General features: G+C 31.9%; 2 protein-coding genes across 2 annotated transcripts in view; one reads left to right on the top strand and one right to left on the bottom strand.

The window, feature by feature from the left end:
- HELRODRAFT_119254 (hypothetical protein) overlaps positions 1–12,169 on the top strand; it is a gene marked incomplete at both ends in the record, with an annotated part of 34,760 nt that extends 22,591 nt beyond the window's left edge. The window contains 6 exons of the mRNA XM_009013413.1: positions 665–912; positions 3,854–3,989; positions 5,399–5,509; positions 8,385–8,512; positions 9,211–9,280; positions 12,068–12,169. Coding sequence (XP_009011661.1) covers positions 665–912; positions 3,854–3,989; positions 5,399–5,509; positions 8,385–8,512; positions 9,211–9,280; positions 12,068–12,169 — 795 coding nt within the window. The remainder of the gene's footprint in view (positions 1–664; positions 913–3,853; positions 3,990–5,398; positions 5,510–8,384; positions 8,513–9,210; positions 9,281–12,067) is intronic.
- Positions 12,170–17,740: 5,571 nt separating this feature from the next.
- HELRODRAFT_167667 (hypothetical protein) lies at positions 17,741–22,502 on the bottom strand (the record flags this gene model as incomplete). The annotated part of the gene is made up of 4 exons (XM_009013414.1): positions 17,741–17,922; positions 19,974–20,046; positions 21,424–21,550; positions 22,432–22,502. The coding sequence occupies 4 exons, from the start codon at positions 22,500–22,502 to the stop codon at positions 17,741–17,743; spliced, it is 453 nt and encodes a 150-aa protein (XP_009011662.1).
- Positions 22,503–25,981: the final 3,479 nt, after the last annotated feature.

Consider the following 25,981-nt stretch of genomic DNA (forward strand, 5'->3'; position numbering starts at 1 on the left):
AATACCAAAAAATTTTTCATTAAGTCTAAAATTTTATCAATTCATTAAGTTATTTTATATCTTCAAACCATATATACATTTAAATTTATATGACAAATTTTGTGTTTCCATACTCCTTGGCATTCCTCAACTATTCAAATCCAATTAAATCTGTTATCAATACGCGAAATAATACTTTCTACATTAACACATATAGGTTAAACTTAATCAACAACTGCTCCTTAAATCTGAAACAATGTAATTCCTTATAACATTAAAGACATAGACAATCTAATATTATTTTTTAAAAAAATCTTAAACTTCTTGCTAGTACCTATAAACACACTTGAATCCTTCTGCTGAGTAACCATCCAATCGGGCGCTTGTATCCGAATGCCGACTGTTTAAGCTTTGCTAATTGTTCGCTTGATTGAATGTCTGTTTGCGTTTCTGTTTGATTTCTTATTTTTTAAATCTAATACCATTATTTGTCGTTATGTATGTGTGTTTGGGTTTGTGTGTGTGTGTGTGTGTGTGTGCGTGCGTGTGTGTATGTGTGTGTGCGTGCGTGCGTGTGTCTGCCAGTATATATATATATGAACAAGTTTGTTATCTATGTCTTTTTTTTACTTTTTGTGCCTTTAATAAACAATAAACACACACACATACACACACACACAAACAGGTCCCAGTCGACTTGATCTTCAGTCTTCCTATGTTCCTGCGATTGTACCTCATCTGCCGCGTGATGCTGCTGCATAGCAAACTCTTCACGGATGCCTCCTCGAGGAGCATAGGAGCCCTCAACCGCATCAGTTTCAACACGAGGTTTGTCCTGAAGACACTCATGACCATCTGTCCTGGCACAGTCCTACTGGTCTTCATGCTCTCGCTCTGGATGATTGCTAGTTGGACGCTCAGGGCCTGTGAGAGGTTGGGCTATACATTTTTTGCGTGACCAGTCATTACGGTTAAACGATACGATACGATATTTTATTTGCTTCTATTTATTATAATGGTTATAATTATTTTTCACCTCGATGATGATCTTAATGTGATATCATAACACGCACACAATTACATACATTACCACGCACGCACGCTCACACACACACATACGTACATATATACACACACACAATATACACATACATGATCATTATTTTTGTAAGTCATATAATTGGCACTATTTAGTAACCTCGACAATGGGCAAGAGTTGGGAGATGAGGTAATATGCGTAATGGTTTTAACAGGTGGTCCTATATTTATAATATTTTAATAATTAACAAATAGTTTGTTATCATGATGTTACTATTAAGCACTTTTATTTTATAAACAATTGAAAACTACTTTCGTATTCCTTAATTATTATGCAATTTTTTTTATTTTTTAAATTTCAAAAAACTCTGGCCGACGCAGACAGAGATCAGTTGAGCATGCAACGTGCGAGGCATACGTGGAATAAAAAAAATTTAAAACGGAAAATGTGGTAAATCGAATAATAATAATAATAACAATAATAGTATTAATAATATCAGTAATAATATGGAAACTCTTTTATTTTCCAGGCCAGGGTTAAGTTTGCTTGGGTTTGGTTGATATGTTGTTGCTATTTTTATTTAGTTTCTTTGTTTTTAAGGTTGCCCTTATTTTTTTTTGCTGAGCACAATGACGTCATTGTTGAGTTGACTATCCTGTCTGAGCCAATGTCTTCAAGTTTCTTAATTTTGTCTATAAGCGTCGAATATCGCAATTTCCGTGCTCGTCATGTTTTTAATCTCCTGCTAATGTGACACAGCTGGACGCAAAATAAGAGTAGATTTTATCTTGAAAACAGATGGTGAAGCTGTCGACATCTGCACAGTCCTCAAGACGCTTTAGTTCCATATGGAAAAATGCGTTGGCTTCTGCCCAATGCGATGACGATTTGGGCAGCTTTGGTCCAGGTAATGGTTTTGGAGTAGTTGGTGGAGTTGATGTGTGTCGGAATGTTGTTGGATTGTTGTCCTCGCTCTTGTTTGGTTCCTCTTCGGACTTCGTGGACTTGAGAGATTTGTAAAATGTTCAGACTCTTTGATGCAGTGACAATCCTTTCCGAACCTTGCAAGGTTTGCCGCAAAAAGTTAACAAATGATTTTGATTATCAGTAAAATATTATTACCAATAAATTCGGAAAAATGTTAACGTTATTGTTTGGTGCAATATTTTCATAAAAGTTAAAAATTTTGAAAGCACAACTATTTCATTATAAATTATCCTAAAATTTGACGTTAAATTCAAATATATACAACCTCAATAAAACTTATACTGCTAAAATAAACAGGGTGTTACATAAAAGCGACTCTCTTGTTCAAAATCACCAGCAATAATGATGATAATAATAATGATAATAATAATGATAATGGTAATAATAATAGAGACTATGGAAAATGCACATACCCTAAAAATACAAGATGTAAAAAGAGAAATTTTTCTCATTAAAAACTTTCAATTTGTCGTTTAAATGTATGATTTCAAAAAAATGTTGTTTCAGATGTTGCCGATCTACCCCGGTAAAGTTGTCAACAAAATTAGCTGCTTAGCTAGTCGGAATATAAAAATCTATGCCAGCCATAGATGAAACAAATTTTTAGATGTTACTGCTGTTCACGAACGAGACAAAATCGAGAATAAAATTATTCATTTAAAAAAAATGGGCGACTAAAGAAGTAGCAATATTGGAAAAAGCTTCAACAATCTGAGTTGAAGTCAATAGAGGGCAGACATATTTAAATGTATGAATATAAGGGACCCTTGTCTGGCACTCTGGCACTTGCTATTGGAAATTTTTATATTTTATATAAACAAATAGATTTACATGAATAATTATATATTTGTATGTGCGTGCAGATCTGTGTGTGTCTGTGTGTGAGTAAGTGTGAGTGTGTTTGTTTGTGTGTGTGAGTGTGTGAGTGTGTTTGTGTGTGTGAGTGAGTGAGTGAGTGAGTGAGTGAGTGAGTGAGTGAGTGAGTGAGTGAGTGAGTGAGTGAGTGAGTGAATGAGTGAGTGAGTGAGTGAGTGAGTGAGTGAGTGAGTGAGTGAGTGAGTGAGTGAGTGAGTGAGTGAGTGAGTGAGTGAGTGAGTGAGTGAGTGAGTGAGTGAGTGAGTGAGTGAGTGAGTGAGTGAGTGAGTGAGTGAGTGAGTGAGTGAGTGAGTGAGTGAGTGAGTGAGTGAGTGAGTGAGTGAGTGAGTGAATACGTTCTTGTGCTTTTCCACTTTACATTTTTAAATTTACGAAAATCTTTATAATATTGTTAGCATGAAATTTATTTCGAAATGTTACAATGTCACACACGCGTGCCTACCGCACGACAAACATGTAAATGTCAACTTTTCTGACATGAACAAAAGAAAGTGAAATGGATGTGAATGGAACGAGTGGAAAGACATTTAATCATTTTTTTATTAAATTATATTTAATTTAATTTAGGTAAATTCATAAATTTATGTCCTTGTTATTTAATATCTTGTTAATGTCACATCTATGTATAAACGACGCTTTTGTGTTACTTCTGGAATAAATATATACCTGTATATAACAATTCTTTTGATGCACCAGCTGTGAGTTTGTTCATTGTTGAAAGATATAAATACTTTGAGTGGGCTTTAGTGAAGAATGTTTACAACTTAAATTTTCTGCAAATTTAAAAACAAAAACATAATTATCTGAAAAAATGCTATTATACATTCATTAACTTTTATTTTTTTATCCTTATTTCAACAATAAGATTATTTCTCTTTCTTTTAATTGTTATTAATAAATATTATTACGCACACACACATGCACACACACGCACACACACACGCACAGACACACACACTCGCACACACACAGCCACCATTCCGAGAAGCACAAGAACCTGTTGAACTCCATGTGGATGATCGCCATCACCTTCCTGTCCGTGGGCTACGGAGACATCGTGCCGAACACGTACTGTGGCAGAGGAATTGCCGTCTGTACCGGAGTCATGGTTTGTTCTTGGCTGTGCGGTTGTTTCTTTATTTCAGTCAACCATTCTTTTTCTATGGTGACGTCATACGAAGTTTCTTTGTTGATATACTCATCCAACTGCTTGAAACTTTTATAGTTCTTTTTCACATTGAAAATCTCATACCTTGAACAAATGTAGATCAAAATTGTATAATTACATTTTATCTATATGATTAAATATTCAAATTTAAAATTTTTTCATTTCCATTGTTCAAATTAGAAATTGAGCAAAACCAAATTATTTTCAGTTACGGCAAGTGGTGAAGAATAATTTTATTTCGCTGCAAATGGAATAAATAAAAATTATTATATTTCTTACTTCGCAATGAACAACTAAATGCCTCTTATAAAACCCCAGCAAATGTAGTTGCCTAAATAAGTGCCATTGAATGAGTGGAGTGTTTGAAGTGTTCTTCAAACATGAAGGGTCGTTAAACATCGGAATGCCTCTGAAATGTTGCCTCTTCATTCATTCAGACCACGACGCTGTTTCTTGTGAAGGAAGAGTTTCAACTTCAGTTTCAGTTTCTTCTTGCATGTAGCAGAGTGCGAGCGTTTATGTAAAAGCTGTCGAGAGACTTCACTTCAATAAATGTTTTATGTTCATTTTCTGTAAGAAATATAAAGGCCAATTGAGATATCATTTTTATTTAAAAAAATTGAAAGACTTTTATTGACCTGAATACACTCTTATTAGTTTGTTGAAAAACACTACAAACCACATTTTTTAAATTCTAATTTTGAACAGTTTGCAAAACGTTAAAGATTAAAAATATTAAAAATCACCATCAACGAATGCACGTAAAATTGTAAAGCATTCGACAGTCGGAAAGAGATGATGCGTTCTGTCAGAGCCATCAGTTTGAAAGTTTGAAAGTCGATTTGATAGGTAGAGATAAAAATAAATGTTGATGCATTTGTGTATCGAATGTGCCATACTTCTCAGTCAATCTGAATAATCAATCAAGTACTCCCATCAAACTGCCCAGTCAAATCGTTCGGTAATGTTGTTCAGAAAATCCTGGCTTGCATGGCAATCAGACGAATTTTTAGTTTGCCCTTATTATAATCATCAGTAAGTTTCAAAGACATTTTTTTCTTAAATAAATATTTCAAACAATTTTAGAACTGTTCGTCCCAATTTTTCCCTCTGCCGTTGTTGATTTGATCTATTCGTCGCATTTATTGTTTCAATTTTTTCATTCTTTTAATCTTTTTTAACAGTCTGGTAATGATGTTTGGATATATGCAAATATTTGACGGATGCTGTGTTGTGATAGATTCTCTTGCTATGAAAGAGAGAGTGGTAACGTAACGGTTTCCTAGCCTGAATGGGGTGCGCTGTTTTGCTTCGATGGCTCGTGTTCTGATGAATGGCTATCATTGCAGGGCTCAGGATGCACGGCCTTGGTCGTCGCGGTACTGGCCAGGAAGTTGGAGCTGACCAGAGCTGAGAAGCACGTCCACAACTTCATGATGGACAACCAACTTTCAAAACGGGTGAGAATTTTATTCATTTTCAGTTAGGGCCAAGAAAGTACTTTTTAAGTTTAACGTTTGGCGGAATTTGAACACAAGCTACAAAACATTTTAATTTTATCAACTTTTTAAAAAATAACTTGGTAATATCTGTAAAAAAATGTTAGTTTTGTTTTTCAATCGCACAAAATTTGCTAAAATTTAAAAAATTTTCTACATATGACAAAGAATGAACATCAGTTGACAAAAAATCTTTATAAATGAAATATTTTATGGTCCATTTTCTACTGAAAAAAAATAGTTTCATTCTTCCACCAACTATTTCATTTTCATTAGATTGCTAATTTTGAATATATACAAACTACAATTGTTAACTATTAACAATAAATTTGAAATTAATAATTAATTTATAAAAATAAATTTTTTAATGTGTCGTCGGACAATCAGCAACGATCGTGATCGCGATAACCGTAGGATGATGACATTAACAACGTCATTGTTAATACTGATGTCAATAATAACAATATTGTAAAATAGGATGATGTAGCTTTTAACGTGTTTCGTTCATTTCATGCATATTATCATGATGAATGATCGCATATACACCTGGATCAACTGAACGGCCTGTCGCACTCAGATTTTCATTCATAATAGCAAACAGTCGACGTTATAAACGTGTTTATAATTGTAAACACGTATTGTTTATAATTGTAAACGCGTATGCATAGAGTTTTATGGTTTTTTTTAAATGTTATTATGAATAAACAATTTCAGAAAAATTATCATTTTAATGTGAGAGTAGTTGCGAAGTGTTCACTGACATACAATTTTATTCCTTATGTCAGTCACTCTAGGTAGCTGCTCTTCAGAGGATAATTCATGAAACGATAAAATGTAAATGTTTTTAAATGAAGAAAAGAAATGTATGAATCTTATTACAAAGTTCAACTATTTGCTTAGCTTTTGTATTTCATTCACTCAAAAGTTCTATTTCATTGAGACATAAACAAAAAAACAATCTTACAAGGCTGAATTTGCATTTGTTCATGCAAATAAAATCGATAGCAGAGAACGTATGTCTCAACAATATTCGAGTGCTTTGGGAAAGAGACATCTTAAGAACAAGATGAAGATCAAAAACCACATCTTTTTTTTAGAAAAATGCCAAAATTATAACTATTAGCAATTTTAAATTTCCAATTGAGAATTTGTGTGGCAAAAAAACCAAATTAATTTCTTTCATTTAAAATCTCAATCGAATTTTCTTTCGGCAGATTAATTTTCTTCATTTATTTAATTCAGTTTATTGAAATTAATTGCTGGAACGTGACTGCAATGAATTCATTTTAATTTGATATTTGAGACAAATTCAATTTCAACTGAAGCCAAAACTGGCAATGAAATTTTCAAATGAACTCAGTTATTCCCACCTCATACTGCTCATAAAATGATGCTTCAAAAAAATGCTGCTCAGCAGTTGTCAGCAATAAATATCTACTTGTTTTGTCAAATGTAGTCGGATCAAGTTGACTATATATTCTGAAAACCACATGATAAACTACCCGAAATCAACAGTTACGATAATTTATATTTTAAACTCTCAATAGTATGAACTCGCTAATTAATAGTTTAATTATTTAAAAAGAACTAAATGGATTAATATTATTCTAAAGTTATTTGCTGAATGTGATTGCGAATTAAAATTCTTCATAACAGCTTCAAAAATTAAGCAGTCACATCGCTGGCAGAACAAACCGTATATATAAGTATCTGCATGTACGTACATTTATGCACGCATTTACATAGATGCATGTACTGACTGGACACTTACATATACCAATGCATACATACATGTTCATACAAAGATGTACATGTACGTACATACAAGTTACGTACAAGTATGTAAACATACATGTACGTAACATACAAACATGCAAGCAGCCATGTGGAACTTATCATCAAGCCAATGATGTTACTGACTTCTCATCATTATCGCTGCTATTACAATATATATTCTATTTTCCTTCTACTAAACTTGATAATAAAATTCCCTGTATTTGAGAAAAAAAATTTAAATAAGTTCCTAAGAAAACATTATGAAAGATTAATGGACGCCATGTGGTGAAAAAAAAATAAAATAAAAAGTTTATTGTATGAGTACAAAATAAGTTCAAAAATAAAAAATTATAAACAATAAATGATAGCAAGAACAAATGAATGAAAAATTGATTGAATCAGTTAATTAATGAAAGAATGAAAATATAATGGAGTTAATAAACCAATGAATAAATAATTAAAGCAAAGAATGACCTTGCCGGCAATAAGTACATAAATACGACCAGAGTGGTGTAAAATCAGAACGAAACAAACCTTCATTCAACATCAAATGCAATAAACACTATACATTTTTCATAACCGCACTCAGTTTTGTCATGTTATTTATACTTACATTACATTATTTTTTATTTTATTTAACACAACTGACCAGAGGGCCCAACGGACCACTTACCCAATCAGGAAGAAAAAAGAAATGTTAAAGTTTCGATAATTTTAAATCTACAAGATGCCCAATTATTATCTAATTACTAACATCAAAGTTAATTATCCAAGCGTTGTGTTTGAAATGTTAACAAATTTTTTCAAATTTTTTATGAACTCCACTTTCATTCAAGCTCATAAAATAAATAATAGATAAAACAAAAAATGAAAATCACCAAAACTCGACAATTTTCAATCTTTCCAAAATATTTTGTTTAAAAATCATTTTATTTTTAAACAAGCAAACTAGATTTAGAATAATAATTAAATAATAATTAATATTATTATTATTAAAAATGAATGATTATTTTAAATTAATTATAATTTTATTATTAAAGTATCTTTTGAAATATTACAGTTGAAGAACGCGGCAGCCAATGTTTTGCGTGAAACCTGGCTGATCTACAAACACACCACCCTTGCAAAGAAGGTCAAATGCGAAAGGGTAAGGACGCACCAACGAAAGTTCCTGCAGGCTATACACAGGTTCGTCCTTTCTGTCTGAAAGCCATTTTTTATTACATGCTCATTAAAGTTGGATTTATTTTATTTTTATTATACTTTATTTAGTCGCAGTTTGTTTTATGTTGATGTTTATTAAAAGAGAAGCTTCAAATATAAAACAAATTTCTTCTACTTTTTTCATTTTAAAATCATTTTTATTCTAATTAATCTTTCAAAAATACGTTTAAAAGTCAACATTTTTTTCAAAGTAATTATTTTTCAATGATTATTTCAATTTTAAATGTTTTTATTCATAATGACCGTTATAAATCCTTCAAATTTTCAAATCATCGGCATTTTCTAACAAATTGATTTTCTTACAAGAGCAAAACTCAACCGACTTAATGTGAACGTGTTCAGTGCAACACAGCTTACGAGAGAAAGTTATTTGTCGAGTACTCAGTTAAACTCATATCAAACAAATTAAAAAAAAATTGAAAAAGAATTAAAAGTCGCATTTTCACGCAGCCAAATATTTGAAAAGAAAAATAAAAATTCGAAAATACCCATTTTTGTTAAGTTCTCAAAGCATTCAGAGCCAATAACTCTACTGCTATCTTTATATCCAGTATAAAATTAACAGAATATATCTATTTTAATGATTAAAATTAATTTTGAAAAGGTTAGAGTGGATTAAAATTAAATTCTAAACATAAATCATCACGTCGACCGATCGGCAGTTTGCGTCAGGTAAAGATGGAGCAGAGAAAGTTGAACGACAGCACGAACTCTCTCATCGATATGGCTAAAGTTAGTTTGGGGTGGTTTCATCAACCCATCATTATTAATCTCAATTTTTATCAGATTTTATTCAAAATATCATCTTTATTATTATCTATTATGATATTTTATTCATCACTATTCGTCATCATCTTGTTAAACCCTGAATCATCATTCATTATATATATATATATTATATCAGCCGTCATGTTGTCATTGTGATTAACTTCTTGTTTGGCATATCAACAACCACAACATTAAAATCATCAACAACAACAACATTGAAAACATCAACTACCACAACATAAAGTACATCAACAACTACAGCATTAAAATCATCATCAACAACTACAACACAAAAACATCAACAATAACAACTACATTGAAGACATCAACAACAACAACACTGACAACTAGCGTGACGACGACGACATCCGCGAGAAAAAATAGAAATGATGCGATGGCTGTTGCATGATACTCAAATTAACGTGAAGTGTTTCTAACGATTATTTGCATGCTTTCTGACGAATGATCCATCAAACATTCCATTAACATTGGCGATGCAGTCAGCTATCCGTAAAATTGTGAACAACAACATTGGGGTAAATTATCATCGAGCAAAAAACCCAACTAAAACAACAACAAACATTCAGACTAAAACAACAATAACAACTAGCAAACATTAAAACAAACAACCACAACAAATATTCAGACAACAACAACAAACATTTAGACAACAACAACAATGAACGTTCAGACAAAAAACAACAACAAACATTCAGAAAACAACAACAAACATTCAGAAAACAACAACACACATTCAGACAACAACAACAAAAACAAACATTCAGACAACAACAACAAAAACAAACATTCAGACAACAACAAACGTTAAGACAACAACAACACGAATATTCAGACAAACAACGACAACAAACATCCAGGCAACGTCAACAACAAACATTCCGACAACACTCGGACTACAACATCAACAAAAAACATTCTTAAAACATCAACATCAGACATTCAGACAGCAACAACAAACATTCATACAACAACAAAACAATAATTTGACAACACAACTAAACACCTTAGCAACACAAAATCAACACAACATTTAACACAACAACAAAAAAGACATCATCACAACGTCACAACAACACACACCACACTTATAAACAAGTGAAACGTTCACACACAAATCGCCAAACATTTATAATCATTAAATTCTCAAGCACACACACTCACGCAGGCCTGAACATCATCATCCCATGTTTAGTTCATCATCACAGTTTCCGCCTATATCACCACCATCGTTACCATCATTACATTTGTCATTGTTATCCCCATCACAACCATTATCATCACAATCACCATCACAGTCATCACCACAATCATCACCACCACAATCATCATCACCACCACAATCATCATCATCATCTTAACCGTAGTTGATGGGGCTCCGTTATAGCAATGGCAATAACACACGTACTCGCTTTCACGCAAGTCATTCTCCCATACTCTTGATAACACGCACAGCACACGCGCAAACAGCATAAACCCACTTACATGCGTGCGTACGATAATATGCACAGACATACTTATCTGTAAACTATAAACTGCTCACACATGTATTTATGCATAAATACATAAACATACAATGCATACACATAAATACATAAGTATATACATGCACAATCAAACACATACATACATGCATATACATACATACATGCATGCATACACATAATACGTATAATACGCATAATGTGCATGAATATTTGCAATTTGCTTACGTTTGCACAAAAACATGCAGACTATAAATTTCAGCGTTGAAAAGATTCTGTGTATGGTGTAATTATTAATATGGTGTAAATGAACCTGGACACATCGTATAATAACATAGACACTGCTTCATTCGCTCGCACAGCACACACATCCTGCAAGCAAAGCACAGTATCGCACACACATACATTCGCAAGGAACAAGACATACGCACGTTCACATACACACATATTCACGAAAACCCAACAATGGCATACACGCATGTTTGTCAATTGTAAAACGTCATGCCAGATGATTCATTGAAGATGAAGAGATAAAAGTAAACCAGCCAGCATGCAACTCTCCACCATCAGCCACATTATCTCACAAATTATTCATGAATTGTATCGTCGTCATCGTAAGTACGGCACCTGATTGGTTAGCAGATTAGAGTTGATTCACTTGATCTCCGTGCCTGCACTCAACTGAGTCTCTCTTGTTTACATGCATGCCATCTGCGTACTGCTGGATCTATGTGGCAGGCAAACAACAAACATGCGCGCGTGTATACATTCATTCATATAATGACGCTTCTATCGATTGCTGAAACGAAACGCTTTACATCTGGTACAAATTTACGAAAAAAAAATTTGTTATTAAACTTTTCTCAATTTACAACAAAATAATAAAAACAAAATTAAGAATATTAAAAAACATTTAACATGAATACAATGCACCCATCTAATGCATTCAACACAAGTTTGAGTGAATCAGACCTCACCAATATTAGAGCCAGAGTACCAACTCTATAGGAAGTCAACAACCGGAGGAACAACAACAACAGCACATTCACGTAGGAACTGAAGAGAGAACACGGACAAGCAGCAACAAAAAAAATTGTAATAACACACACTTGCAACCAACACAAACACAACACAACAAAAAAACTAAATAAAACCCAGCAACTACATAAAACCCAACAACAGCAACACCATAAGATCCAGCAACAACACCATATAACCCAACAACACTATACAAACCCAACAACAACAGACACAAAGCAACATCTTGGAGACTGTGGTCGAGATGAGCGCCCGTCAACTGTTGCTGGAGAACAAGGCAGACAGATTCGAGCCACAATTGCTTCAGCTACAAGTTCATCATTCTTTTTATCTAATTATTTATTTATTTAAATATTAATTAATTAATTAATTTGCTTATTTATTTGTTTGTATATTGGTTTGTTTGTTTGTTTGTTCATTTAATTAAAACACTTCTTCATTGTTTGTTTATTATTTATAACTATTCTTTGCTTCGGGTTAAATGATTTTAAACAGTTTACATTAGATTTTATATCTTAAACTATTAAATAATCGAAAAACATTTCTGGATTTTTGGAGTTACAGTGAATTTTTCGTTTGGATAATTCTTCTAGTTACAATTAAATTACGATGTTAACATGCTATACGATGCCAACTTTTCAACAATAAACTCGCGTTTGGTAAAAAGCTTCGAAAATGTGAAAAAACCATTGCTGCAAAACAAATTCATTTCATTAAGTTATCTCGATTGAAACATTAGTCTGAATTTGAGTTTGAAATCCTTGCAAGATTGGAATGGTTTTCCAAGAGCCGTCTCATTTATATTTACTGCCCCATTCAATTATTGAAAACATATGAAAATTAGAATAAATTTCATGATACTTGCTTTTACCAGTACGAAAATTTGAAGGATGGATGGATGGATGGATGGATGGATGGATGGATGGATGGATGGATGGATGGATGGATGGATGGATGGATGGATGGATGGATGGATGGATGGATGGATGGATGGATGGATGGATGGATGGATGGATGGATGGATGGATGGATGGATGGATGGATGGATGGATGGATGGATGGATGGATGGATGGATGGATGGATGGATGGATGGATGGATAGATGGATAGATGTGTAAATAGATAGAAGAATCAACCGCAAATAGAAAGAAGATATATCTTCAGCTGACTCTAACGACAAAGTCATGCAAAGCATACTAATATACAAAAGCAATAAACGAAAGTTTATTTATGTGAGATATTGGCTGAATCACATTAAAACCTTCCGCATTGTAAATCGTCTTTCAAACGAGAATTCTTTTGTGTTTAATACATTTCTTTCCATTCCACTCCTTTCTTCTCCATCTCTCGCTTTTTTCCTCTTCGCTCTCTTCTTTTACTTCTTCTACATCTTTTATTCTTCCAATTTATTTTACGCAATTTCTGGGGTTTTCCAATTTATTCCAATTCTTACTATTTTAAATTCTTCAATAGTAATAGAGCGATAGTGTTATCATTTAATTATTATTGAATTTTATATTGAACGGGACTTGCATCTGTGTTTGATTTATAGTGTACTTATTTTTTAGCATGTAAGTTAAAATTTAACCAAACCAGGTTTTTTTTAAATTAACTGACATCACGTTCCAACACCAGAAAACACCACAAATTGAATTAACAAATAATAAGAAACCTTTAATTGCAAAATAACATTATAAAACCTTATAATGCAATTGCAAATTTTGTAGACTCTGGTCATATCACAAACTGTTCGTTATTTGGATAAATTGGACTCTAGATTTTAAAATTAGAAATCAAACCTTTAATCTAATGCAGGCAGGCTGACTTTATTGATGAACGAAGCAATTAATTGGCTCACATGGCACGACAATGCATATAGAAGCAAATCTTTCTATTCCCAATCATTCTAGGCAGTATTCTGCATAGTTATTACTACGTTTGACATTATTTATAAGTAAAGTGCTCTCGCGAGAGTCCAACATTCATCTTTTCTTCTTTTCAAATATTACATTTCTTTCCAACATGTCATTTCTTCTGCTGCCCAAATGTTTCACTCATGTTAACAAACATTTGATCAAATTTTCATATGTTCTCATTAAATATTTACAAGCTACCCTGTATGTTGAAAATGAAGCAGACACACTGCAAAGTTTTTGAAATGTTACGCAATCATTTATTTATAAACATTACGAAGAAACGAGAAATTGAACGTGCAAAAAGCTAAAAGAAACCTGTCCAAAAAATTAATGAAATTTTAAAAAAAATTGTTGTTTGCTTAATTGCGAATTAACTTTTGTGCCGATGTCTGCACAGTGTAGAACATTCACGCCACCTCTTTTGCAGCATCTAGTTGCAATTACCAAATGCCATGGCACCAACAATGCTTATATATTCTTTAAAATTTTGGGTGGAAGACAGCATTTGAACCCGGTCAATCTAATATACCATCAAAAACTATAGTAATCCTGACGAACAAATTGAAAATATAAACAAAATCATAATGCAATTGTTTTTTTTTCAACATTTAGGATTTAAGTTTTAATTAAGTTTTAATATGCTATCGTAGTAAATGACTTGTTAGGATCACTCTATAACGATGAACATCACCGTTGATTATTGTGATTGTTTAATTTAATTGCCACACATCGCTACGGGCAACTTCGCATCATCTTGCAAATATTCAGCACGAGACATTTCATCTTCATCAGAGACTCAATACAAAAATTAACAAATATAATACATGCAAATACATCATCGTGATGTTTTTGACCAACCTATTATGTTCTGCAACAAATAGCATTAATTTATTCATCGTTTCTTCGAGGCATGTCAACAAATAGCACCAACTAAATGATTACGTCGGCGGTTCTAGTCCTCTGGCTAACACGCTATATATGTTTCATGTTCATCTGGCTTTTATTTGTAGTTGAACGTTGTTGTTATTTCCAGCAAGAAAATTAATTTAACACGTACAGTCTGTTAGTTTTGAAAATATAAATGATAATTGGGCACTGCAAAATGGCATTTTCGCGATTGCACATAAATTGTGAAATTTATCTGAAAATTTATCTGTTTGCTCTGAAATTATAAAAAAATCAGTCTGGTTTTTATTAAGAATAAAATCTTTAATTTTTTAGATACATAGAATTCACTTTTCAAAAAAATTTTATTTGAAATTATAACGATAAATCACTTCATAAAATTTTATTTCATTTTGTTTTGTTTTACTTGAATCTTCAACAAAACCTATCAAACTCATTATAGCAAATTTTATCAAATTGATTAAAAAGCTTAGTAATTTTAAAAACATTCATTGTTGAAATGTAATCGTGGATTTTTTACCAATAAGATGAAATAAAATTTATCATAAATTATCTAATGCCTGGTATAAATAGATTACAGAACAACCTTTTTTATAAAATTATGTTGAATACAAGTTTGCATTTTATTTAACTTCAGCTAAATTTATTACAAAAATTAATTTAATACTGCCATCATTTACTTAGTAGGAGTAAATAGACAAACAGATGACTGAATTCATTCAAAACTCAGGCTCAAATCGAGGCCCTCCCATCCTTGATAGCAACTCACATCCACATGAAACTGCAACAAAAACAACAAAACGATCATCAACAACAACAACAACTTCTGTCAACAGCAAACCATCAACAATCAACTTTTAACCAACAGCAAAGTAGATCGCATGAATTTCAACAAAATTCAACTCATCCATCCAATTTAAGACAGCAACAAAAGATGTCTTTTTTTCAACAATATCAAATGCCTGTATCTAATAAGAAAATTATTTCAACGTTTCCACATGCCGATAACTCAACAATTCAACAAAAACTCACAGATTCGCCATTTCCTTGCAACGAAAAAACACAGCAAGCAGTTGAATTTTCACAACAAATTTTTCCACACCTTCAACAAAACTCTCAACAAAATTTTCAGTTTTCAACATTCATTCAGCCATCGAAACCTCAGAAATTGTTGCAGCCCATCATATTCGAAGACCCTCTGCAACATTCTTGAAAAGTTTTCATGTTCCGCTCATTTAATTTTCTTGTCGCACACATTCAAATGACTTCAACTTTAATAATTCCATTGTACATAAACATTTGCCAGCAGTTTGCTAATTAAATTTTGAATTTCATTCCCCGTTAATTCAATTTTTGTAGTCAAGTTATTCAAGTTGTTTGAAATCATTATTTAATCTATTTCTTACCAGACCTTGAAAATACTTTCAATTGACATAGATGCCTCTAATCATTTTGTTTCATCACTCACCTATACAGTCGGATTTCAATTGATTTTATAAGCGTTTCTCCATTATAATAATTATTGTGTATCGGGAACATTTGACAATATTGAACTTGAATGTAAGATAAATTTTTATTATTTGAATGGTGACTTTTGTATGTTCGTTCACTTGAGCCAGTTTACATTTTGCAACAAACATCATTTATTAGACATTTCAATTTTTTCAATCGGCAGTAGTAAAATAAACTGTCCTGATCTTTCTCGGCAACAATGAATAAAAATATTAAAATTAACAAAATAGAATAATTTATGCGTAAAATACAAACTGCATATTAATATTTTGGGTTTTAACTTTCTTAATAAACATCACCAGGTTTTAACGAGATGTAATTACAGAGCGGCGATTCAAGTTGACGGGTTTCTATCCAGGAAAAAATTTTCATTCAGAATATGTACTTAAAAATTTTTTTCATCTTCTAAAATATTTTGTAAATTAAAACATTATTTCTAAAACTGTTTAGAAACGCAATGAATCGACGCAGAATAGTAGATGGTAATTATTCATAATGGAGCAATTTATTAAGGAGTTGAAGCATAAAGTCATCAAAGAAATGTTATGAAATATTGAGAGAGAGAAGGAGATGGATGTTCTATTGTTAATACGAATCACATCATTCTTAATAACTAAAAGATTTCATCTGTTCATTGCATTTGTTCTCCCAATTAATGCTATTCCAAACCGAAATTCATTTTTATTATGGATTTGAAAAATTCTGAATTAAGGTGTAAATATTTTAGTAGATTGATAATTTAAATGGAAAAAAATGTAAAAATGTATTGAATTGAAATGTTCAAAAAAATTTATTCAACGTTGATGCGTCAGGTTTAATTCAACAAAAAGACAATTAAATAACTTATTTTTAAACGAGTTTATGTTCAACATTTTGATGATCGTTATGATATTTTTAGTGAATTTAAGGCGTCTTTCTATCGCTGCCAACATTACGAACCCAAGTTGATGAAATTGTTATCACCTTCTATCAACTCACATTTCAATTTGCTTGGTCTAAATTGCCGAAGTCTCATACATTAGATGGACGATCTAAAATTGTTGCTACGGGATATTGAGATTTCATTCGTTATTTTATGTTTGTGTCGAAAGTTGGCTGAATTCTGGAAATGACTTAATAAATTCACTCAATGATTTCCGATTCGTAAACTAGAATTGAGTTGATGGTATTGGAAGGGGCGTGGCTTTTTTGTTAGAGACACAATTAAGTATATTACTAGAAAGGATATTTCCTTTAAAGATGACACAATCTATGAATCAATTACTAAAGAAATCATTAATATTATGAATGCAAAAGTATCATTCATTGTTACGAATGCTTACTGAACATCCTCGTCCGATTTTGTTGTATTTATTGAGTAGGTGGAAACAATACTAAACTATCTTGCAAATGGACACAAACTTTTTTCAATTGGTGACTTTAACATCGAAGGGTGTCTAATTACTCCCTATATAGCCCAAAAAAATGTTTTTAGTTGATTACTTATAAAAGTAACATTAATAATAATGACGTTTTTAATAAATTAAAAATATTATTAGTTTACAAAGTTATTAATTAAAATCTCGTTGTTCGATCTTCAAACTGTTGCACACTATAGACCGCGCTGAAGATGTCCAGCTGAAATCCTCGCTGAGGTGGGCCGGCAAAAGAGTAGGTACAAGTGAGATGTCGGAGCAGACTGCTGGAGAGAAATATCTGTTAACATGGATGCTCAAGTTGGAATCAGCTACCTCTTTATAATCGAAAATGTTCAACTTTTGGTGCTTTTAAATGTCAACTGAAAACTTATTTGAGTTGCTTTTCATAATTAATACGTATAAATAATTTTTGGCATTTCAACTTTATGAAATCTGATATAGTTAAAGGCATTGCTTTTTCAGGTATCATTTTCATGATATTTTTATTATCATGAATAAACCTACCTGTTCAAAAAAAGGCTTAGTAAATAATAAAATAACCATAAAAAACTAATATTTTGTAAAAACCATTGCAATAATTTTTAAATATATATTTTCAAACACTTTTTAGGCGTAAGCTCGTTGTTTTTGAAATAATTTTTTATTAATCGCAAGAGTCATGATTCGATGTTTGATGAGAAAACTTAGATACCATATTAAATAACTTTGTGGATAATGAATTAAACACAGTGACACATTGTATAATAAAATTAATAGTGTGACCACAAATTCTTGAGAGGAGATTAAATTTGGTTTAAAAAAAATGGCAGCTTCTTTTCCGTATCGCACATTTTTTAGTTTTACCTACTATTTAAAACCATTATTTTTGTACAAAATTTGACAGATTTATTTTTCCAGTCCAAATTTTATTACAAAATTTTTGCAAACTATTGACTGATTTTGATAAAAATCTTTCGAAAGCGTCTCTGACTACAATTTACTTTGGTTAGTGTTGTTGTCAAGTCTGTTTAGTTTAGTATATGTTAGTGTTTTACACGCATAAGGTAAACTTTTTACTGATGAGAATGATTAAGATAATGAGGATGTATGGTTAATCAGTGCATTTATTTGTTTCATAATTATATCCAAATTAAAATGCTTGCTCAATTGCTACAATTGTTCTTATAAATTTTATTTTGTACAGTTCAACAATAATCTTCCTAATTTTTTGCGACTTTGGTTGACGTGGTTGCAATTTTTAGTCAGCGCGGTTTTGGGCGGTTGCTGTTTCCTTCCATCAGTATCAGTCGGTTAGTCGTAAACGGTTGCGGTTTTCAAAGACTCGTCTAATTCAGATGAATATTTAAATTGTCATGCAAGTGCTTGCAATTTATTGGTTGAATTGGATCGCAATTTAATCTTGAAACATTGAAAACTAAATTTATTTTAAATTTGCTGCTTTTTATAAAACCCAGTTGAAATGATTGGTGGTTAACCTGATTTTTCTTTACTTTCTTTTTCATTTCCTCTCTCGCGGCCATAAAACGCCTCAGAAGATGAAGAACCGAGATTAAATCAGAGCAGTCTAACAAAAGCAGACGATCACCAGCATTCAGTCTTTTTCTTTCACTATAAAACTGTTGATTAAAATATTGGAAGGTATGTTAGAAGAAAGAACTTTCATTTAAAGAAACACAAATTTTAGTTTTAGTTTCTTATCAATCAAAATTATTTTGCACGATCACAAAACAAAATTTTTTATATGAATTAAAATAGTTTTGAATTTAATTCAAAATTTTCTAAGAAAATAGCTTCTTCTAAGTTGTCCGTTTGTTTTTTAACAGATTAATACCAATCGATGCGATCAACACTGCCAGCACCATTGAAATTAATGAGAGGCTTGCGCATCTCAGATAATATTTTTTAAGCGTAATCCGGAATTGTGGTAATCCAGAACTGAGTTTGTTCATCATAATACGAACGTATTTTGTGTTGGTGAACGAACGTATGTTGTGTTGGTGAACGAACGTATGTTGTGTTGGTGAACGAACGTATGTTGTGTTGGTGAGCAAACGTATTTTGTGTTGGTGAACGCACGTATGTTGTGGTGATGAACGAGCGTATGTTGTGTTGGTGAAAGAACGTATGTACTGTTAGTGAACGAACGTATGTTGTGTTGGTGAACGAACGTATGTTGTGTTGGTGAACGAACGTATGTTGAGTGGGTGAACGAACGTATGTTGTATTGGTGGAGATAATTAAAGAACATCTCTTCTTTCGTCACATTGATTGATCGGGTTAATGGACATTCATTTACCGTGCAAATGAAAATTTTGAAGGCGTGTGAATAAATGAAGTTTGTGAATTATTTTCTATCATGGCTTACTTTCTACTTGCTCATCCCAACTTTGTGAATTATTTGTTTCCAATGTTTTGCCACTAGTTTTATTGCTTTTAAACTAGTGTAGAATTTGTTGAAAAAACAGACAAAAAGATTATGATAAAAAAAGATTTGTTTTAAAAAAGAAAACTGGAATTTTTGAAAACTTAAAAAAATAGGAACGATAAAAAATGAGAAAAAGCGGAGCAAATATAATTTTGAAACGAAAATTTTTTGATCTTTTCGTAAACAATTATCTTAAATATTTATGTTTGTTCAAAAATCTTAAAACCACTTTCATTAAGCTTTGACAAGATTATTTAACCTAATAAATTACTTGGAACTGAGAGAAATTAGAAATAAAGTTTAAACGAGATAGAAAAAAATTTTAAAACGAAAACTTAAGCGTCAAAATGGGTTTCCTCCAAATCAAGTGCAACTTAATAACTTTTTTTTAACTTACATCAGCATATTTGTCAATTAAATTTTTTTACAAAATCAATGAATTGATAATTTACAAACAAAGTCATGCCGAAATGCAAAGTAATGCAATTCACATAACACGCACGACGAAAGGAAAATATCGTTACGCTGGAAGACCAAATGAAGAAACGTTTGAAGAGTCAATTAGAACCTCGTAACGTCATGTTCTGATGTTAAATTTTGCATCTTCAGTCATTCAATCATTCATTAATTCATAGGTCATTTAGTTATTAATATTTTGTTTGCATTCTAACCATTTATCGGCTAATTATTGTTCACTCATTCACTCCATCTTCATACATTTTTTTAATTTTATTTGTTAGCTCATTTATTCACGTAGTTATTACCCATTATTTTTGGATTCAACATTATTTTATTTTATAAATTCGCTTGTTGCTTCATTTGTTTATACATACACAGTAAATATATTTTCTGTTTTTCATCTTTGCATCATCATAGTTGACAATCTACATTTTATTTTAATTGATAATTGTTAACTACGTGTGATTTCACTGAAATCTTTTCTGCAAATTGTCTGAGTTGTTTAACAAATTAATTAAAAATTATTATCCAATTTGATTTTCATAATCTTTACACTAAATTTTTTTAAACTAATTCAAATCATGTCTTATATGCGTTTAATTTTCAAACTTTTCTATTTTTGAGTTATTCAGAAAACTCTAGTTAAGCCAGTAAAATCATTTGTTAACATCATTCATTGTTTGGCCGAATTTTCAAACTTGCAGGCAACATTACTCCAAAGAGGCTCTGACGCATTAATCTGTTCTTTTTATTTGCTTGAATTCTTATTGAAGCTGTGATGAACGTTTGTTAAACGGTGCCTCAGTTTGGCGTCGGCATTTGTTTAGTGTTCTTGTTTGCGAGTGTGTGTGTGAGTGCACGTGTGAGTGTATGTGTGTACATGTTCTATTTGAGGATTCCGTCTAGAAAATTTTTATGTGTGGTAATGAACATGTGATTGCACGCCTTCGAATATGGGAATGTGTTTGTGACTCACACAATCACACATCTGTAAATGTGTGATTGTGTGAGTCACTCTGTGTACTTGTGTTTGTACCCAAACGGTTTTACCTAAATGGCTGTGTGTATGTTTTGCTTGATTGTGTTCGTATTCGTGTTTTTTGTGCAACATCCTTTGTGTTATTTGCTCGTGCGTGTACAAAAACATGATACCAGTGCAATTAAGTACCACTTAAGGAAAACTTTATAAAATTTAGACTCATACATGTATGCATTTGTAAACAAGTAAGTAACATTTGCAGTTTTAAAATGAAAACACGTGAATGTTCATGTAAACAACATCATCCCAAATTTCTCCATCATTTGTCATCAGCTTGCAATCACCACATCATTCCACACTTCATCATCATTCATCACGTGCCAGCCAGCGCAACATCATCAACATGCGTGTAGGCGATGAACTTTCTTTCAGACGTACTTTTCAACGGAATTCATTGCCTTGCATCAACTCCAAACTTCCTGCAAATTTAAAAATATTCTGCAACATTTTTCCTTCAAGTCATATTTTCTATTTCTTTTTTGTTTATTTGATTTTTTTTAAATGAGTTTCCGATACTTTTTCTGCTGCTAAAATCACTTTCTATCTAAAACAATTATTTTTAAAGCAGATAAACAATAAACATATTTGTATCGGAATGTTAACTGTTTATTGATAGTATATCTTTTTAATTCGATTTCAGTGAACAAAAAATTTTCTTTTACAAGTTTCCCTTCAACGACCAAAATTTACATTCTATTGTTTACAAACAACAATTTCATCTAGTTGTTGATTCTCTGTTTATTCGTTTCTTTAAAAATTTATTCATTCATCAATATTTATTAAAAACAAAAACCATAAAGTAAGAAAGAGAAATTGTAGTAAGAACTACAATGTAGCTTATTAATCCCCGCTATGTAGGTGGGCAGGTGCTGCTAATTGACGTCATAAATTCCTACGCACCTCCTCTCCTTCTCCCTCCACTCCAATATTATCTGGAAGAAGCCGCTGTTGCTGTTTAAATTATGCTCCATTATAATGAAAGCAATATTTTGTGATGCATTAGTGATGCCTTCTTGTTTTATGGCGGTAAATTAATATTGCCTAGTTATATTGTCCATGCGTTTGCAAATTTGTGTGTATATATATGTACATTCCTTTTTTATCAAATATATTTTCAAAGAAGAAACCTAAAAGAATATCAACAAATAAAACTACTGAAAGGAATAAAGAAAATTTGTAGGTGACGTGTGTAAACATCGCGTGAACATCATTTTAAGCCTTTTTTGTTTGGTTTTGAAGGAAATGAACATGAATGCATGCATGGTTATGTTAGTTTTCAATTATCCGTTTGTCTGTCTGTTTTTTGCCAGAATTTAAAATAATTTTAAACTCAACAAAATTTCACGAACTACTCTCGTTAATCGCAGGTATGATCAAATATTAATTAATCCTGGGTTGAAATATTATATTACTAATGTCCCATAATTAAATGTTGGTATCTGAATTTCAGTATTAAATCTTATTCTAAAAGATTAATGTTAAAGTTTATTTCTTTGAAATACTTTACAAATCAAGACTTGCCTCTACCCATCATGATTGTAACCAAACTTCAAGTAAGCATTAAAATAAACAAACCTAACTATCGCTAACGCTACTGGTGTAAGCAAGACAACAACTGCTGGTGGCATGCAAATATGGCATAAGTGGAACGAATGTAAAAACTGCTGCCCAGAATCGTTAAAAGATTCTTATTCTGTATCATTTGTTTTACTGCTCTCCGCGTTCCACAGAGTTTAATTTTTACAGAATGCAACAAAATTAGACCCACCGTAAAAATTATTATTTCAGGGCAATCTGAAGCATTGTATATCACAAAATTTGTTACATTATTTTAATTTAAAGACTTGCAAAACAATCAGCAAAAATGTCATTTAATTTAGCCCAGCGTTTTGAAAGTAAGTGAAATTATTGACTATCCTTGTTTCAATTGAGCCACACTGTATATAATTTCACTGGCTCACGTGACAAATAGTAATAATTCATTCATTCATCTAAAATGAATCTATCAATCAAACAATTCATCCAGTTTTCAATAAAAATTCGTTCCATTTCAATCTTCAGTTAATCATTTGTGTCACGACAGTTTCACACACCACAGACACACACAAACACACACATACATACACACGTACACCATACACACACACACGTACACCGCAAATGCTCCAATGTATTTGCATGCGTCAATGAAAGGCAGATTTTAACAGATTTAACATATTATTTACCATGAAGATATAATTTTTATTCTGTAGAAAAATAGAGAATAGAGTAAATAATTTATAACATATCCTACATAACGATTAGGAATGCGTTATTAAATGCACTTGCACTGAGCAAAACTAACAAATGCAGATATATCTTGATGGTGATGTGAGATATATCATAATGGTGATGTGAGATATATCATGATGGTGATGTGAGATATATCATAATGGCAATGTGATTCAAAGAAAGCGGGCTAATATATCTGAGGAAGACTTAATATGGAGGCAATAAAGTTGAAGATGAAGCGTACATCAAGATTGAGCGTTCATGACAATAAGAGATAGCACAATAGAGAAATTACTTTTAAAATTAATGCCAAATATTTATCTAGGTGTATATATATATATTTATGCCATTACATTTTGGTTTACCTTTTTTCATTGAAAATATATTTAATTTCAAAAGTTTTTAGTTGAGAAATTGAAATAGTGAATCGTAAATAAGTTTGAAAAAGGGAAGTTTGTTAATCTCTGCACGCCTTTATCCTAAAAAATACTAACATACATGCCATGAAATCGTATTAACATGTAAACAAACCAGGATGAGTCGTTCACTGACAACTGCATGGGCATAAGAAAAAAATGGAAACAAAACTCAACTATCAAAGTAAATAAAAGCAGGGTGGCACGTACGAGCAATATTTGCTCAAAATTACTCCAACAAAAAGACGCATTCACTGTATTTCTGTGTCGTCTCAACTTTCTTCGTCTGTCTCTACTTTTTACCTTCATTTGCTGTTTCATTTTTTTATCGCTTTCAGATTTAATGGTCCTTTCAACAATGTTATTTTAAAATCTTAGAGTTTATTTTTCATCGTATCTTTCAATTGTCGCCTCACGCTTACTGCCACCTTTTCAAGCAATTCATTTTGATTGCGTGTGAACCTCTTCCACGTTCATTTTGTTCACTCTTTTTTTAAACAATAATAACAACAGCTTTACGAGATAATTGACTTGTGTGTGTGTGTGGGTGTGTGTTTTTATAACGGCAGAAAACATCATCTGCAAATTTCAAAGTACCCACTGAGACATCTCGTCCATCATTTACTTCCAGTTTGTAGTATTTTAGGAGTAATTTAAACTAATGTAATATAATAACAATCGGTTTTGATGGATGTTTTGCCATAAATAATTTGCCAAAGTTGAAAAAATAAGGTTGGTATAATTTTTCAATTTTTCGTGTTTTCGTTTTATCGCTAAAATAGCTGCTGTGCATGACGCTATCTTGAAGAAGCAGTCAGTGTTAGAGGGTGCCGGTACGCAACGACAGGACATAAATCGCGACAAGTTCCATTGTTTCACAAACACGCTGGAACTCAAATGAGCGTAGATAAGAATTATTATTTCCATTTGCGTCTCAACTGTTGTCTAGGAGATGGCCAGCTCCTGATGTCATCGATCGTTTGCAGCAATTATTTTATTTCATATGCGGTAGCGTTAATAAAGTAGCAACATGACGTTTCACAAGTTCAACAAATCTCTTCAATCACATTTTACCACTAAACTTCATATCTCTCCCAAAACTTTTGAACAAAAATGCAAATTTTATCAAGGCCATTCGTGAAGCTTCAAAAATGAAATGTATCAATTTTTGTAACAATGTTTTTATTAGACCGTAAAAAATTGCAACAATAATTTTTTGCGGTTGAAACAGCTTTAGGAAAAGAGAATAATTAGGTGCATCTAATTGCAATTAAACTGGCCAGGAAGCAGTTGCTGGCTGTTACTTCAAATGATGCACGACCTGTTTTCCGTCTGTGATGCGTGAGTCTGTAGGCTCAAATAAACTCAACTTCTACCCACGTGAACTGAAAAACTCTACATGTCACATATGCCATGAATGAATTTTTTAAATGGTATCCATGCATTTCTTTCCAAAAATGTTTACATTTTGCTGAACACGTGGCATGTGGTTTTGCTGTTTTGCGTGTGTGTATTTGTGTGTGCGTGTGTTGTGATTGTGTGTGTGAAGGTGTGTGAAATGAAAAATGGGTGCCAGTAAGAATGGGACTGTTAAACCTGAACTAGAGCAATAAAAGTATTTAATAAAACGTAGACACATATGAAAATGCCATTTGTTGTTGATCGAGTAGATTTTGCAATAGTAATCCTTTAAAAATAAGAAAAAAAATAGCCAAAACTGAAAATAACTAAAAAAAGATATCTAGGTATAAACTTGTGAAAAT

Source organism: Helobdella robusta, assembly GCF_000326865.2.
Source record: "Helobdella robusta unplaced genomic scaffold HELROscaffold_12, whole genome shotgun sequence".
NCBI classification, from domain to species: Eukaryota; Metazoa; Annelida; class Clitellata; order Rhynchobdellida; family Glossiphoniidae; genus Helobdella; species Helobdella robusta.